This window comes from Tauraco erythrolophus, chromosome 22 (assembly GCF_009769465.1).
Source record: "Tauraco erythrolophus isolate bTauEry1 chromosome 22, bTauEry1.pri, whole genome shotgun sequence".
In the NCBI taxonomy this organism is placed as follows: Eukaryota; Metazoa; Chordata; class Aves; order Musophagiformes; family Musophagidae; genus Tauraco; species Tauraco erythrolophus.
In genome coordinates this window covers 658,265-675,203 of record NC_141486.1, presented here as the reverse complement: position 1 = coordinate 675,203, position 16,939 = coordinate 658,265, and the positions used below count along the sequence as shown (strand labels likewise).

The 16,939-nt window shown below is 49.1% G+C and overlaps 1 protein-coding gene across 1 annotated transcript in view; it reads left to right on the top strand.

The window, feature by feature from the left end:
• EXD3 (exonuclease 3'-5' domain containing 3) overlaps positions 1-16,939 on the top strand; it is a 331,172-nt gene that overhangs the window by 170,170 nt on the left and 144,063 nt on the right. The window contains exons 12-17 of the mRNA XM_086625151.1: positions 5,207-5,373; positions 10,988-11,123; positions 11,448-11,661; positions 12,307-12,416; positions 13,570-13,780; positions 14,884-15,050. Of these exons, the coding sequence (XP_086481277.1) occupies positions 5,207-5,373; positions 10,988-11,123; positions 11,448-11,661; positions 12,307-12,416; positions 13,570-13,780; positions 14,884-15,050 (1,005 nt within the window). The remainder of the gene's footprint in view (positions 1-5,206; positions 5,374-10,987; positions 11,124-11,447; positions 11,662-12,306; positions 12,417-13,569; positions 13,781-14,883; positions 15,051-16,939) is intronic.

The following is a 16,939-nucleotide window of genomic DNA, read 5'->3' as shown; positions in this document are numbered from 1 at the left end:
ATTTTGGAGACGTGATGACTTCATCTAGCGAAGATGAATGACTTCCCTCAGGGACTGCCTGATGGAAATCTGGAAGGAGTCCCAGTGCAGGAAATGTAGTTGGATCTCTGTGTGGTATTGTTGAGCATGATCAGGACCGTCCTGTATTCTGGGTAGATGAGATCTTGGGTGTTCTTTGCCCGGGAGGTGCTTCGAGCCTGAAAGCAGCAGTCGCTGCAAGAAGCCGCCCGTCTGTGCGGAGTCTCGGTGCTGGGGAACGCGCGGCAGTGCCAGTCACGGAGTCGGGGGCTGATTTCAGATTGAAGGAGGTTTCGTCTCTGCCCTCCTGCTCAAACCAGGGCCAGCTTGGTTAGGGTGTTGCAGGGCCCTGCCTGATTCCGCAGCCCCTCCGGACCCTTTGCAGTGACTCTCACTGTCACCCGTTTTTTTCTTTTAAGCCTGGCTGGAGTTTCTGGAAGGATCTGACTCCATCTCCTCTATGATCCCCCATGCTAAAATTGAAGAGAGCAATTGTATTCCCCTATATCCCCCAACTTAGCTTTCCCTAGGCTGAACAAGCCCTGCTCCCTCAGCCTCTCCTTCTACTCCAAGTGCTCCAACCCACTGACCATCTCAGTGCCTCATTACTGAACTCCCTCCTACTTTTCAACATCTCTTTTCACACTGGGCTGCCACGAGGCACCACGTCCAGGTGTGGTGTCAAAAATACAGAACAGAGGGGAGTAACCACATCCCCACCTTGATGGTGAGCTGCAGCTGGCTGTGCACTCGCCCGGGTCAATTCTAACGGATGAGCTATATGGTTTTTTTCTTCCGGCTGCCATTTGGTGGTGGTGTCTGGACATCTGAATGAGAAATGTGTTGGCAAGATTGTGTGAGCTGCAGAGAGAAAAATGGAGCCAGATGCATCTCATCACAATATTGTCCTTACTACTCATCACGAGCTAGCAGCTTCCTTCAGGTTGCCCAGGAACAATAAGCCCCTTGTGAGGAGCCCCAGTACGGCGGCACGTTGTCTTTAAGAGTTGCCTTTGCCTTGATCCATTCCAGTGATACCAGTAAGTTAGACTCCTCTGAATTGCCTTTTGGGAGGGCTGATTGCATGGGGAGACTGGGAAGCTGTCTCCTGATTCCTAAAGCTGAAGCTAGGTGGTGTGAACATGCCCCAGGGAGCCACATTGCCAGAGCTTTGTTGAAAGAGAGAAGAAAGACCACTTCCCCACCATTGATGTGGTAATGGCCTCCAGAACACTGAAGTGTGGCTCCCTCAATGACGCACTGATTGCTATCTGAAAGTCAGTCTCCTGGGATATGAATGGATATTTTGTGCTGCTTCAGTTCCCAAATTAGTGCGTCCCAGTGCCAGAGCCTGTGAGCAGAGAACAGCTCAAGCAGCTTTCTCATGCTTGTCTTCGTGCGCTGGCCATGGGCGAGCGGCCGGCTGCTCCCACGAGGAGCCCTGTTCAGAGGTGGGTGTGGGTGAAGTTGGCATCTTTTACCCGAGCGCCATGTGTGGGATATCCAGAGGTCAGGATCCCCCTTCTGTCACGGACCAGGCTGTGACCCCGGTGAGAGCCCCAGCTCCGATCTGGTGCAGGAAGGACGTCCCTTCAATGGTGACACGCCAGTGGTGACATACTACTGCAGCGTATCTCCGCAGAGTACCGGTGGTACTGACTTCCCAGCAGAAATCTGGAGCGTGAATAAAATAAAGTAACAATGAAACTAACACAGTAGGATGTTCCAGGGAATCTTTAAACAAAGGCGACTGCACAGGACCTGCAGCACCGCCGTGGATTTAGAAATGCCGTCGGTGTCCTCCACTCCTTTGCAGTGGTTTTTGTCCCTTCAAAGTCCACGTTTCTTTTTTGCCCTTTTAAAGCTGCTGGCTCTAAAATATTCTAGTTGACATTTTCTCTATACTAACAGGATTTCTTTTGTTGATTCTGGAAGCACTTGAGAACAGGGGAAGTTGGCCAAGACATTCAAAAGTTAAATTAAAATCTGACTCTGCAAATAGCCAGTGTCACTGGTGTGAGTAACTTCAGTCTCCAGTAAAAGATACTGAGGGAAGGTGGAGAATTGTATGTGGCACAAATGCAACGTAACACATACAAATAAAAGTGATCTAAGGTTGACTAGGGTGGCTTCCAAAGAAGATACTGGATATTTGGATCCAAAAAGTTTAATAATAATGGAGGAGTTGCCGATGCTATGGGTTACGATCAGGACATTCCCAAGCTGACTCCGCACTGGTTGTTGTGGGCTTTGTAAAGCGCTCGGCTGGGTGAGAACAGGATTTTCGGGTAGGTAATCTGCAGCAGTCATTTTGGAAAGCTTTAATCATGGGTTGGTGGTGGTGCCAGGACTTCTTGTGTGTGCCTTGGGATTAAAGAACGTGTGATATGCCTTGAATTCAGAGAGGGCTGTAAACAAGCCGCATGGTATGTTTAGCCTTTTCCTGCTCAGAGGTGTCGCTGATGCTGATCAGAGCAATTGTGCCAGTTTCCTCTTGAAAAGTGTTTGTTTACTGAAAGCAAAATACATGAAATGTCATCCCTAGTGAAACATTTGTCTCTGCATCTGTGCCCACGTCTTCTTGGGCCAAAGTTTCCACATTCTTGCTTCTTGCAAAGCTGTTGCGGTGGGAGCCATTCCCCTTTATAGCAGTGTTGGGTTTTTTTCAGTAGAAAACAAACAAAGCTATTTTCTGTTTCAGAATGTAAGATGTAATATCTCTGGAGAGATTAACCTTCTTTCCAGAGTTGTTTTTGTGGTTGAAAGAATAAATCTGTTATCATTAAAATAAAAAAAAAAAATCTGCACCTCATTATTTCCATAAATAAAGCTGACATAATGAGATTTGTTAAGAATTGACTCTGGGTGAACTGACGAGAGATCCAACGCCAAAGACTTTGCGTTCTAGAAAAAAGGCAGGAAGACAATAGGATGGATACAGGGGAAGCTAGAAGAGGGAATTGCTCTGTGATGTTAATAAGAAAATATGTTCTTTTTGGGAAGGACTCTGAGAGGTGGCTTGGCAAATGCAGCAGGAGGAGTTCCTCAAACCTCCTTCGTGTGTTGGGTGCTTGGCTGAGCTCAGTTGCATGAGGCAGAGATGGGAGAGATGGACAAAGCATCAGGACTGGCATGGCTGGGAGGAGGATTCGGCAGGACACGTAGAAGGCAAGAAGCACTAACATGATGGCTTATCCGTTCCTGCTCTGCCCCTTCCCTCAGTTCCCTCTCCTGCTTCTCGCCCATAACTGAGCCCCTGGTTAGCTGCCGGACCGCCGTCCTGCTGGCGCTGGCTCCTTGCTGTGCCACCAGCCTCTGTCAGAGCAGCAGTAAAAATCTTCCACATATCTCTGAGCAGAAATGTGGTTTGGTGATTGGCAAAGTCGCAGGGGTGCAGAATTAGTGCTGAGGCAGCAGTTTTTATGAGCAGGCTGGCTTCTTGTGTGCACTGTCTGGGATGCCGAGTTTCTCTGTGGCTTTTTTTCCAAGCCTCTACCCCCTCCTGCACCTCTCTTGGGTGGGTCATTCTTTTTTTTTTTTTTTTTCCTTCCCTTTTACCTTGGGGCCATCAACAGGTTTGTTTCCTGATCTCCATGCAGGGTGTCTGCTTGGAAGACTTCTCACCTTCTAGTTACTGAAAGAATGTGAGGAATGGGGCCCCAGGGCCCCAGCCCACCACCCAGCCAGCTGGGCTTGTGCAGAGGAGAAGGAGCAGGTCCCTGCAGTCCCTGGGAGCAGACTCTGCCCCTGCAAGCGCTGCTTGGCAGGCAGCGAAGGAGAGAGGGCAGTGGCGTGTGCGGAGGGCAGAGATGGACTTTAAGTGCGTGCCTGAGCATTTCGCTGCGCTGCAAAGTACGTGTTGGTGGTGCCAGCAGCAGTATAGACATACAGCTGCAGATCCTGACCCACCGTGTAGAGTTTCAGCTCGTTTCAGCAATTAAGTGCTCTTGACAACATTAACTTCTGTGGCAGATCCGGGAGTAAATCAGTCTGGCAAGAGGAGTGAGCTGCTGCCCTGGCTGCAGTGGCTCTGGGATGCTGGGAAGCACAGGTGGGTTGACTAGGGAGGAGGAGAGAGTTGTTGCCACCCCTGTGTCGCTGCGTTGGTGTTTCCTCTTACAACTGCATCTGCCGAGAGGGTGAACAAGATGACAGAGCTTTGGTGGACCCAGCTGCCGCAGTGGAGGCTGTTACGGGCCCTCTTTGTCCATCCTGCCCCTTGCCCACTGCTGCAGCCTGGTGGCACGGTGGGCAGCGTGCCATGCTCCAGCCGCTTTACACCACAGGCATGATCCGTGCGGATAAGTCGGGCTCCCAGAGCACATTCCGTACAACCTGTCTTGATGCAGGGTGACCCCACTCACACCCCGGACCCCATCCGCAGGGCTGGCTGGGCCCGTGCTGGTTGCACAGGGTGTCTGTCCGCTGCACGTTGCTGGAGGGGGGACGCGGTGCCCCTGTTTTCACAGCGGTGTGCGCGGACGGGCTGTAGGATGGGGAGCAAGCCTCTGCCTCGCCGGGAACACCACCGTCTGCCGCTCAGGAGAGCTTTGCTGATGTGTCCGACCTGTAACGCGTGTGTGACTGGCAATCCTAATTACTTGTGCAAATACTCCCAAGGCTGGAGGAGATCCCATGCTACCTGGAGAGAGATGTTGCCATCCTATTGCCTCTCCCAGGACATCAAGTCACGGCATCACTTCAGGGCTACGTACAGCCACAAAATGGAACTTAAACAATCCAAACTCTTACCCTTTCCATAATTATCTGCCGAACAAGCCCAAAGACCTTTACTGTCTGCTCAGTCACTGGTTCTGATTTTGCTTAATATAGTTGGTATCTGAGCAAATAGTATGCTGGTCATCAGCCAGCCTGAAGGGCACTGTTTTACGCTTGTTTCTCTGTGCTGCGCCTGCAAAGTGGTGTTCCCTGAACAAATGGCCGTGCTGTCAAGGGGACCCGAGTACCCTGATAAGCTCTTAGTTAAAGTATGTGCTCTTCATCTCTTGGCGGAGAAGTGCAGCACTCGCTGGGTTTGAACAGAATCACTCCTGCAGTGGGGGGATCCTTGCTCCTTCCTGCACTTATCCAGGACTGCCTGGAGGCTGCTGTCCCCTGAGAGGGGGTAGAAACACCCAGGATGGAATTTGCACTGACAGTCTTCCTTCACCCTTGATTCCCCTTTCAGAGCACAGTTGGAGAGAATCGATGGCTTCAAGGGCACCTGATACAGTTGCTCATCAGTTACTGTGATTTGAACACGGCGGCAAGGTGGGCACAACGCTGCAACTTGCCCAAGGAGATGCTGCCTTATGGAGTGGCTGATGAGCTTCAGAAGCTTCAGATCCAAGAGAGGTAAATACTGTTTCATCCCTTTTCAATGTAGATTACTTATCATACAAGGACTAAATACTTGCTTAAATAATTTGCTTCCTTGGGGAGATAATTTTGGAGAAACTTCATTTACTCAGATCACATCTTGGCCATGTACATGTTGCATTTGCTTTTCATAGGCCTGGAAATGTCTGTGAAAGGTACATTTTAAACTCACTCCTGAGTACTTTGAAGCTGTATGAGATTGCTTCATGCTGTGGAGGGGTCTTCAGACTCCCCCTGCCACATCAACAGCACAAATGAAATGATGGTAGGATCCGAAGATGTGTCTGTTTTACTGAGTTGATTACATACCCATCAAAGTTTTCTATATACCCTGCATCCCCCACTCTACTGTAGTCTAGTTTAATGCCTTTTGGGAGACTTATGGCCAAGAAAATAATTTTTAAATTCCTTAAATTTTTCTGATCATGTTTATTTTCTTCCTTCTTTGGCAGCTCATAAGCCATTTTTCATCCCAGTCTGTAATTTTGCCTCATCCAAAGCTTTCAGAAGCAGTGGGATTTTTTAACATTTGGGGTCAGATCCCAGAAGATTCACATTAATTTAATTTGGGATAAAACTGGAGTCTCGAGCACAAATTTACCAAGTGAGCTTAAGAAGCCTTTAGCCTCCTAATTAGTCTCTGTCCCCTTTTCTTCCTCTAACGCGAGCTCAGTAGCACAGTGCTGTTGTTCCTCTCCCACTTTGGGACCCCCACGCCGTACGCAGCAGATCAGCCTGCAGTAGCTGCAGTTCCTCCCTGATGGGAGCTTCATCCTGTTGCATGACTTGAAACGAGAGCACAAAGGCAGAGGTACAAAAAAGAACTGAAAAATCCTTATATCAAGAAGGGTTCTTACAACTCCTTGATTTCAAGTGCACAGAACTGTGCAAACAGCCCCGGTCAAGGACCTCTGAACCTGCTGGTGTAGGAGGAGCAGAGGGGAAGAATGGAGGGAAGAAGGTGGCCAGGTTCCATGCTGTGTGTAGACAAAGCTGGGTGAAGTAGAAAAGAGGCTCAAAATTTAGGAAGGCACATTTAGCCACCTCAGCTGTTAGGAGCTCTCTGATACCTGCAGCACGCCAGATCTGGAGGAGTATCACGGCTTTGTAGTTGTGGTTCTGGGTATTCTGCCCTGTCTCTTCGAGAAAATGGCCCGAGATCATCCTGTTCGTGCAGCAATGTCCCGGGCTCAGCTGTGCTGTATGCAGGAAGAACGGCTGGATCTGAAAAAATGACTCATGCAAATGATTTGCTGAGCTCAGTAATTCACTTTTATCCTCACGTGAGTGATGGTGTATCTGCCATGCTTCAGTGACTCTGTCCACGAGATGTTTAAGCAAGTTATTCAGAGACAGCTGTGTTTGGCACCCTTTTTTAAACCTTTTATTTCCTGCACATACGCCGGCTCCTGCAAGTCTCGAGGAACTGCAGAGCTTGCAGATAATACTGCATGAAGGTCCTGTTAGGATCTCACGCAGGAATGCACAGGAGAGCTGGAAGCTGGGGCTGGATGAGGTCTGGCGGGCAGTCCCATCAACACACGGCCCGGTAGCCTCTGTGCCCACACGTGTTCGTGAGCCCAGCTCCTGCCAGGCTGCAGGCTGCCACGGTCCCTGGGTCAGAGTCATTACGCAGTCACCGTGCTGGCCTGCTGCAATCAAGCAGCATTTTCTCCACTTACTCATCTGCAGGAATTCCTGTAGTTGGGTTCCTCACAGAAGAGGACTCGTCCCTGAATGCTCAATGCAAACGCAGGAGAGCTCTGGGCTGTGTGGTTGGGGTGCAGCATAGCTCACAGCCTTGCTGTCACTGGAGGAGCAACCACCGATTTCCAGGTAGAGTCAAGGCTTTTGTCAAAAACAGAAGAGAGGAAGCGGTGATAATTTTGGAGTTTCTTAGGACTCTTTTGTTGTTGTATACGTCAGTCATCTTATTCCAGGGTGTTGTGCTTGACTGGGCTTGGCACCACTTGCCTGATGCCCCTCTCTTACCCGCATTGCTGAAACGCATTGGGGTTCTGTTTCAGCGTGGGGATTGGTGTTTCTGGCTCAGAAGCCTGGTGAGATTAGAGGAAAGTTTGTGGGAAAATCTTGACCACTCCTGGGAGGTAACTATTTCCAACTCTGTGCAAGCTTAGCATCCTTCAAACGTAGCCCTTGAAGCCTCTAAGACGAGACAGTATGGAGCTGAACTTCTCAGTGTGTATGGTGGAAATCTGAATTTGATTCGAACGGGACTGTGTGTCCAGAAGGAGTTGTTGATGGCATCATACATTGCCTGTCTGGGGAGGAATAAAACCAGCAGAATGATCACTGCTCCCTGGGTAGCAAGTTGGATGCTTTCAGCGCCGTGCTCTTGGCGTGAGCGCAGGGGCAGAGTCCCTCTTGGCATGGCAGCTGCACGGCCGTGCTCACCTGCCGCCTCGCGTGGTCCGGGGCTTCCTCCTCTTACTGCAGAACGTGCAGTTATGTGCAGATGATCTGGGTGCTTCCTTTCACCTGATGTTCTTAGTGCAGGACTTCCCTGCTGGTGTCGTGTGTCAGAATTGCGAACTCCAGGTGACAGTTAGGATCAGTCACTGGCTGCCTGGTGAGTGCTGACCCCTCACTAGGGGATAAGGAGGCTAGTTTAAGATGACCAAGCCTGGGACTGAGGATGGTTACCTGCTCTAACAGGTTTATCATCAGTTTTATTGTCTTCAACATTACAGCAGATTTCCATCTCCTGGAAGAGGTATTTCTGAAAAAAATGCAGCTTTCATAACTAAAAATCGTATTTTTGGAGCATAGATTGGACTAACTTGAATTATGTAGAAGGCGAAGGAGAACACGGTGTATTATTATTTTTTAATGCTGATTATTCTGGGAGGGTCTCACAGATGGCCTTGGACAGCTCATGTGCTGAGCTCCCTGGGTCTGATCTTTCTCCTAGTGCAGATCTGCACTGGTTCATGTTCAAGCTCCCTGTAACCTCAGGAAATATGACACAGATGTGATCACCCTGTCTGCAAAGGCCCACTTCTCCAGCCAGTACATGGCTTTCTTGGAGCACAGGGAACTCTTGTCTGTCTAGGACATGCTTCTGCTTAGCTCTGATGTGTTGCTGGAGCTGCCCTCCTCCTCCCTCCTGAAGTTGTACCAGCTGCCAGTTGGGAGCTAGAAGGTTTTTCCATGAGGTATGATCCCTCAAAACACAAAGGGGCGGCTAACAGGAGCCACGGACTCTGCGCATCTGGAAAGATAAAAACCATCAGTACATCTCTCTGCTCTGGGAATCCTGTGTCGTGTGCGGGTGGAGTGAAGACATGCCCATTAGGATGCGCTCTGCTGTGAGTTGTGACAGGCGAGTAAAGCTCTTTGGGCCCCAGTTTACTCATCCAGTCGTGATACCTGCTGCAGGAGCTGCTATAAAGTCAGCAGAGCCACAGAACCTGATAAAACAGCCTGTCTGCCTCATTTATTGAGCCAACAAAGCAGCAGGTTCCCAGCCAGGGTGTTCACGCTGTAGAGAACAAGGTGGTACCAGCATATAAATGACATCATTTATGCCACTGGTCATACCACATGCAGCTCCTGAACTCTGCAGGTGAGAATATTCCTGGAGACCTGAGACTGCACACCTTCATTAAATATTTTACACAAATATTGACTTCCTCATGCACACAGGCTCACGGAAGAGAGTGTTTGTACAGGGAAAGCTGCTATGCTACAGAATTAGTCACACAGTCCCCTAAACATAAGGTTAGTAAATATTTTCTCAAATAATAAACCATTTCAAGTCTCTATGGGAAAGAGACTATCCAGAAATTTGTGAGATGTCCAAAATAGCTGGATATTTTTTACTAGTTTTTTTCCTCTGATTGCATCATCTGGCTGAGACACCGTAGCAGTATGCTGACCTTCCAGTTACAAGGCCATTTCGAGACACTCTGCTGCACTTTGAAAAGAAAATGTGCTGCGTAAGACCCTGTTGTAGGAAATCAGTTAGCTCATTTCTGCAGGCATCTTCTAGCATTCCCAGGATATTAATATGCAGATACTGAATTTCTCTGTGTGGTGCCATCTGGAACCCAACCAGGGGGAGCAGCACAGGCAAGGCACTCAGTTTGTGAGTTCAGCTGGCTGTTGTCCCCTAAACGTAGGAGATTTTGAAGCTTTATGTCTGAACTTTTCTCATTTCTTCCCTATGCAACCTATGTGGACGTTTTACAGGGAAGAGGATGGAGAAGAAGCTGGATAGCCACAGGGAGGTCCATGAAGCCTTCCTAAGCCATTGCACTATGAAATCATGAGACAGACTCACCCATTCCCAGCCCGTAGTGATGTTAGCGTGGAGCAGCCCAAGAGTCTCATTTGGAGCCAGTTTATGCTGTGGGGGAGTGTGAAGCTCCTGTTTGGACGCAGTGCTGGTCAGAGCTGACTCCTCTGTTAAGTATTGCACCGTGGGAGCTAACAGACTTCCATGTTAACCTCGGGGGCAAAAAGCAGTAAATCTACGATGCGTTATCTCTGAATGTGGAAACAGCTGCCCAACTTTGTCATCCAAGTTGCATCAGTTCTGGGAAAGAGAGCTGAGCGTTGAGGACAGGGCTTGGGACTTCAGCTACAGCAAGTGTTTTGGTTTGGGTGTTCTCTGCAGGGAGGACAGTGCGTGTGTGTGGTGAGGTCTCGATACAGTGTCGTTTCTGTGATAGGAATAAAAAGAGAGGATCGTAGAATCACAGAATGGTTTGGGTTGGAAGGGACCTCAAAGATCATCTCGTTCCAACCCCCCTGCCATGGGCAGGGACACCTTCCACTACACCAGGTTGCCCAAAGCCTCATCCAGCCTGGCCTTGAACACTTCCAGGGATGGGGCAGCCACAACTTGTCTGGGCAACCTGTTCCAGTGTCTCACCACCCTCAGAGTGAAGAACTTCTTACTTATATCTAATCTAAATCTCCCCTCTTTCAGTTTAAAGCCATTGCCCCTTGTCCTGTCACTACACGCCCGTGTAAAAAAGCCCCTCTCCAGCTTTCCTGTAGGCCTCCTTTAGGTACTAGAAAGCTGCTATAAGGTCACCCCGGAGCCTTCTCTTCTCCAGGCTGAACAGCCCCAACTCTCTCAGCCTGTCTCCAGAGCAGAGATGCTCCAGCCCTCGCATCATCTCCGTGGCCTCCTCTGGACCCGTTCCAACAGCTCCATGTCCTTCTTGTGTTGGGGACTCCAGAGCTGAACGCAGTATTCCAGGTGGGGTCTTATGAGAGCAGAGTAGAGGGGCAGAATCCCCTCCCTCGCCCTGCTGCCCACGCTGCTCTGGATGCAGCCCAGGACACGGTTGGCTTTCTGGACTGTCAGCGCACGGTGCCGGCTCATGTTGAGCTTCTCACCCACCAGCACTCCCAAGTCTTTTTCCTCAGGATGAGTCAAGATGGAAGAGACTGAGGTTACAGGGAAAGTGAGGAAAGAGAGGGTAAGAGAAAGAGTTGAGCAGCATGGGGACACAGAGGGCCAGGGTGAAATAAGGGGCTTCAGACTTCCCGATGTTCCTCTAGTCCAGGATTTCCTCTCATTGCATAACTTAAAGCTGTTGCATCTGGGTCTGTGCAGGGTAGAAGAGGCGGTGAAAGCAGACGATTATGAAGAGAGTAAGAAGGACTATTACCAGCTTCCTATTCCACGGGCAAATATTCACTTCCTGCAGACATGGGAAGAGACACTGCAGTGCTGGGAAAAGGTGCTGCAGGTGAGTGTTACTCTGGTATTTAGTTTGCAGGGCTGAGGAGCAGAAGCTTCATAGCAGGCTGGCACACAGGGGCCATTCTATGTGGGCCACTGCCATCAGGTGACTCCCTCCCCACGTCAAGGACAGCTGCTTCCTTTAGGCTTGGCTGATTGGGGAGCGTGTTGGGAATTGCTGTGCAAGGAAGGGTCCCTGCAGGAGCGACTCAGGTGTGCTGTGAAAGTTTTGCATAGTAGCAAAGAGATGGAAAGGAAACAGCAGGGACTGTCCAGGCTGCTTTCAAGTGTAGACAGTCTCTAAGTGAAGAAGCTTTTGTCTGTGTTGCAGCCGGGACAGGTTGTTGGCATTGACATGGAGTGGCGGCCTTCGTTCGGCATGGTCGGGAAGCCCCGTGTCTCCCTCCTTCAAATCGCCCTGCAGGATGAGGTGTTCCTGCTTGACTTGCCACGGCTGCTCGAGCAAGCCGAGACGGAGGCTGAGAAGGAGAAGCTTCCCCATTTCATCCAGATGCTCTATTCGGATGCAGCCATCACTAAGCTGGGTAACACGTGACGCTTCTCCCCTGCGTTGGGTCTTTACACGGTTTATTTTGTGTAATGCCTGGGTGCCCTTGGGGTTGTCATTCTCTCAATCCACTTATCATGGAACCGTCTTTTGTTGTCCTGAGTACTCAAATACCACCATGCCAGGAAGCAGGGTGACCAGTGTAACTGGGAATGATAGAAATGTCTCCCCATTTCAGGCCAGACCCAAGATTTCTGATTTAGCCTCCCCACCTCGGACTTGAGATTGTCTTAGCTCCATACCAAACCCCAACTTGCACCCAGCCTTGAGTGGTCTATGGAAGTCTGTCCTGCAGAGCTTTCTGGATTTGCTGGCCCTGTCCTAGAGCTGCTGGGAGTTCAGGGGCAAATTCGTAATTGCCTTTTACTGACCTAGCAGATTTTAAGTAAGTTGAGCTTAAACTCAACATTTTTCACCTCTTCTCTCCCAAACTTGATCTGCAAGAGTATCTCTTAGGAGCAGGAGAGACAGGAGCCTGCCTTGTTCCCGACCTGAACAGTCTTTCCACCAATGTTTATGTGTATGTTGTCAGCATCTTGGCTCTGAAGAGCAAGGCTGCAGCGCATTAGCCATGATCTGAGTTTTCCTACCTGTGTGATTTGGGCTTTTTTTTTTTCTCCAGGTTATGGGATGTCTGGAGACCTTAGCAGCCTTGCAGCCACGTGGTCTGCTTTGAAAGACATGGATAAGCAAGCACGAGGTGTGATCGACCTACTCAAAGTAGACAAAAAAGTAAGGAAGAACACATGAAGATATGGAAAACCGTGTTTCCTGCGTGTGCTTGTAGATAATTGTCATGATTGCACAGCATTGTCTTTTTGTATCCTGTGTTGGCAGGGAGATGGCTAAGTGAGTGAATAGACCTTTTCCACTTGTGGTTTCAAGGGTAATCTGAAGGAAGGATTCTGTAAAGAAAGACAGAAGCATTTAGTTTTCGTCAACTAAGAGGTTAGAATTTGATAGACTAATAACTTTTTCTTAGTCTTTCTAAAAGCTATGAAAAAGCCATTGAAATGGAGACAGCTCCATTCAGCTGAGATGAAGTTTCTGAGCACAAGTCATACGTGAACTCAGTAAGGGTAGATTCTTGTAGAAACTTTGATATTCCCAATTCATGCAGATCTGGGAATACTGAAGCAGATATTATGGAGTTAATGATTTGTAGAGAACTCATAATGTTTCAGGAGGACTGCTGGTGGGTTCAGCAGAGGAATTTCTGTTCAGCAGAAGCACAGCTGCCCATGGGTTAGCACACAGCTTCTAGCAGTCTGCAGAATTGCTAAGGACAACCATTTTAATGGGTAAAATTTGCAGAATGTGGTTAAGGCCGTGAGTTGGGGTGAACCTAGATCTTTGGGACTGATAGCTTCTCCTGGGAAGTGCTGCAGGGTCTGAAGTACCTGCCAACAGCTATCGCCTTGGTTTAATCTGAGAAGTAGCAACTGCAGAAAGGCTGTTGCCCACTGTGTTACAGGAATACCTTTTCTCACTGGAACTGGGAGGAGAAAGGTGCTGAACTACTGCTGCTATTCTTTTATTGAGTTGGCACCCAACAACCCCTGGCATGGCTGAGCACCCTGCAAACCTCTGAGAAGTCACAGTTGCAGCCTCACTGCTCTGATGCCATGCTGTACAACAATGCACTTTTTTTCCTTCCCTGGCTATAAAACACAGCTTTCTTTCCAGCAAGTGTGTTTGTTAAACAAATAACCAGACGCCGTATATATCTAATGCCATCCCAGCCCTTGTCTGAGACAACGGGATTCAATATGCCAGGCAGGAGATAAAAATGATAGAGTTGCTGTGTGGCCCCACCCTCTGGAACAGGAGGTGTTGTAGAAGTTGGTTTACATCCATATGTTTTATATCTTTTTCTTTCCGTCAGCTGCAGAAGAGCTCCATTGACTGGAAGAAGGGTGGCCGGAAGGTCGATGTACTGTCCCCGGAGCAAAGCTATGAGGATAGAGGGTTCAGGCAGCCGGAGAAAGGACTCAGCCTCTTGGTGCAACATGTGCTGGGGAAACCTCTAGATAAAACAGAGCAGCTGTCTAACTGGGAGAAACGGCCTCTCCGGGAGGAGCAGATCCTCTATGCAGGTCTGGTCACTGACTCTGTGGCAAGGTGCTACAGGTTGCCCATTACAGGCTGTGTTTGTCTGTTGTCTGTCGCCAGGGAAATTGTGAAGTAGCAAACAAAGAAAATGGCTTTGCAGATTAGTTCCTGTTCAGAGAAGCGGGCAAATGTTATGTTTGTCCTTTTGCGGACATGGCTTTAATGGTTGAAGTTTAAACTGTCCAGTGATTCATTATTTCCCTTATGAAAGAATTCCTGTGCTTTGCAGATTTTGTCTGATGAAACATCACCTCGGTGGAAAGTCCTCTCAGTAACTGAAAGGAAGAAAGTCCACGTCCTTCTGCCTCATTTCACAGCCTTTCTGGGAAACGAGCGCTGTGTTCATTTGTGGTAGTGAAGTGCTTGTTAGAGCACGGTTAAAAATGGGTGGACGTGGTGTCAGGCACTGCAGCACAGCGTCGGTACTGCGGAGGGACCAGTGGAGTTTATTGCTGATTACCCCAGAGTCAGAAGTCTGGGTCTAAATCTTTTCCCGAGGCATCAAAGGACAGTCTCCTGAAGCGAACCAGCCCTTTGTTAAATTCAACTATCCTTGAAGTTGACACAGTTCCCACAAAAGTTAATCACCAGGACTTGTAAAACTGGCTTGGAGACTTAGACAGTTCCCGTTGCAAGGAACAGAAGCCGCACGGCAGTGCGTGTGGGCAGGTGTTTGCAAACAGCTTTTTGAGATGTTACATCTAATGGGGAGGTTACCTGCCCATAGCTGAGGTGCGGCAATAAATCGTGGGCAAGCCGCTGCTCGGCAACAATGGAGAGGAAAATGGGTTGGCTGAGGCTCTCTGGCATGGTGGTTTGAACAGGCAAACTACCGTTTGCGTTAGAGCCGGGGACAGCCAAGGGGCCGTCGCTTTTTGGGATCCTCTGCCTTGACTCCTTGGGATCGTGTGTTAGGTTGTGATGCTCCCTGAGTCAGGAAGAGGGTGCAGGGTATGACATAAGTACGCTGGAGCTTCACAGGTTATTTACCTTCAGTGGCATTTACAAAGGTGAGGGCTCTTCCTTGTGTCAGGGAAGCCTCTGGTTTGAATGAAACCAGCTGAGGCTCATATTCCATTTTTTTCAGCTTCAGATGCGTACTGTTTGCTGGAGATCTACGAGAAACTCCGTAAGGATCCAGCGAGCTTCGGTCTGAGTTCAGACCTGACCGAGAGTCTGGTGGGAAAACCAAGCGTAAAACCCAGGGCAAAGAAGCAGCTGAATAAACAAGAAGTACCGTCACCTTCTGGACAGGTTTGTAAACATCTTCAAAGAGCCGCGTGTTGCTCAAGACCCCTGCAAATCATACGTTGCCTCGTGTCTCAGTCATGCTGTTAGCTATGCATGGCATGCCTGTTTGTAGTCTGTTCTCAGGACTATTGCAGCAAACATCTTCCTCACTCCTCCCCTGTACTGGCGAGATGTGCTTTCTCCTCTGCATGCCTTGCTCCAGCTTCCCCTGCAGTTTGAGGTCATTTGTCTTCACAAACTGTTGGTGCAGATCTGTGGCAGAATCCAGCTAACCTTGCTGGCAGAGATGCTCCTTCCACATTTCCTCAGTGGTGTGGGTTTGAATTCTGTGGCCTAGGTGTTGCATCCATGAGGTTTCAAAACTGACTTCCTTACTTTTGCTTTTAACCGAGCTTCTGCACTCTGGTTTCACCTTGGGAATGCCTCCTTTATTGCATCTGGAGTAGAAGTCTGCGAGGTTAAAAGCAAACAATCAAACAAAAAAAGTCTTTCTGCGGATGGCTTGTCTCAGTCTCCCTGCCCATCACCATGTACTCCATGACTGGCCTCCTCCTGCAATGTGTGTTGTGACAGAGCCTTGACACTCCACGGGCTGTGACTTGGAGCTGTGTGACTCTGCTTAAATATCTTGGAACGTGACTGGTCCCTCTCTCTCAATAATAAAGTTTTACTTTTGAAATGCAACCATCCACTTGTTTGTGCGCCTATGAAAACACCAGCAGAAAACCAGTTTTGTTTATTAACTGGGAAGACTCACTATGGCTGCGTGTCCTTCTGAGTAGTCCCAAATGTGTATTTAGCTTCCGAAGTCAGTACTACCTTCCATGACTGGGCTGAGATGCTATCGATTATAGCCACCTTTTCAGGATCCTCCTTACCAAGTGTGTGTAAACGCACAATGTCCCGTTGGGCTTAGTCAGGCAGTAGAACACAAAGCAGCTCGGGAGTTTCCTCAGCACTCCGTGTTCACGGGAATGCTGTGGGTTACAGCAGCTCTGACTGGCTGCTGCAGAGATGGGAAAAGTAAGTACTTCAGGCTTGAATTACCTTGTGAACTCACAGGTCATCTTTGTGTTCTGTACAGTCAGATTCATTAACCGGGAGGTAGTTGGTAAAACCTGGGCTGGGGCTCAAAAAGCACACTTCCCCTGCCTTTGCATCCTGCTCAACTCCAAGCGCTCTTTCCCACTGTTTCCTGGTCCACTGTCTGAAGTGGGGCTAATGACACTATTCTTTATAAGCTTTTTGCTCTCTGCTGGCATGAAATGTGAGAAAAAAGCTACGTATGACATTGCTGGCCATGGAATAAACACTAGCTAAGAGCCAGCTGCTGCTCCCTTGCATCTGTTTGGACAGAAGCAGCAGCACAGGATTAGTGTTTTCCAGCTAGCTCAGCATCGAAGGGTCAGCTTGATCCGTTATCACTGCGCTCCGATGTCTCAGGGCACAGCGGCATCCGCCAAGGTCCTCGCAGGAGCCAGTGACAGTCCAGTCTTCCCAGTGCTGCGGAGCTTGGAGTGCAGGTACCAGCTCCTGGGAGGTGCAGCATCACACAGATGGAGCTCTCGGATCTGAGCGAGTTCACATGGTCAGCCCAGGTGTCTCCGCATGGTGTGCCACAGCCTGAGTCAACTCCTGCAGAGCTAATGTGCAATGCTGCAGTAACTCTGGTTCCAAAGGCACTGTAGCTCTGCATAGGTGGTGATGGTGGTGGTGATGGTGTCCTTCAGTCATCCCAGCATGACTCGAGTTCCTGCAGGCAAAGCTGAACATTGCAGGTTCCTTAATAACTTCCCTTCTCCATGAATTTAGCTATTGTACTTCTGGGAGCCTCCCAACGACAAAGTCTCCGACTGCAGGAACTCCCTCAGCAGCAGACATTTGAAATAAAA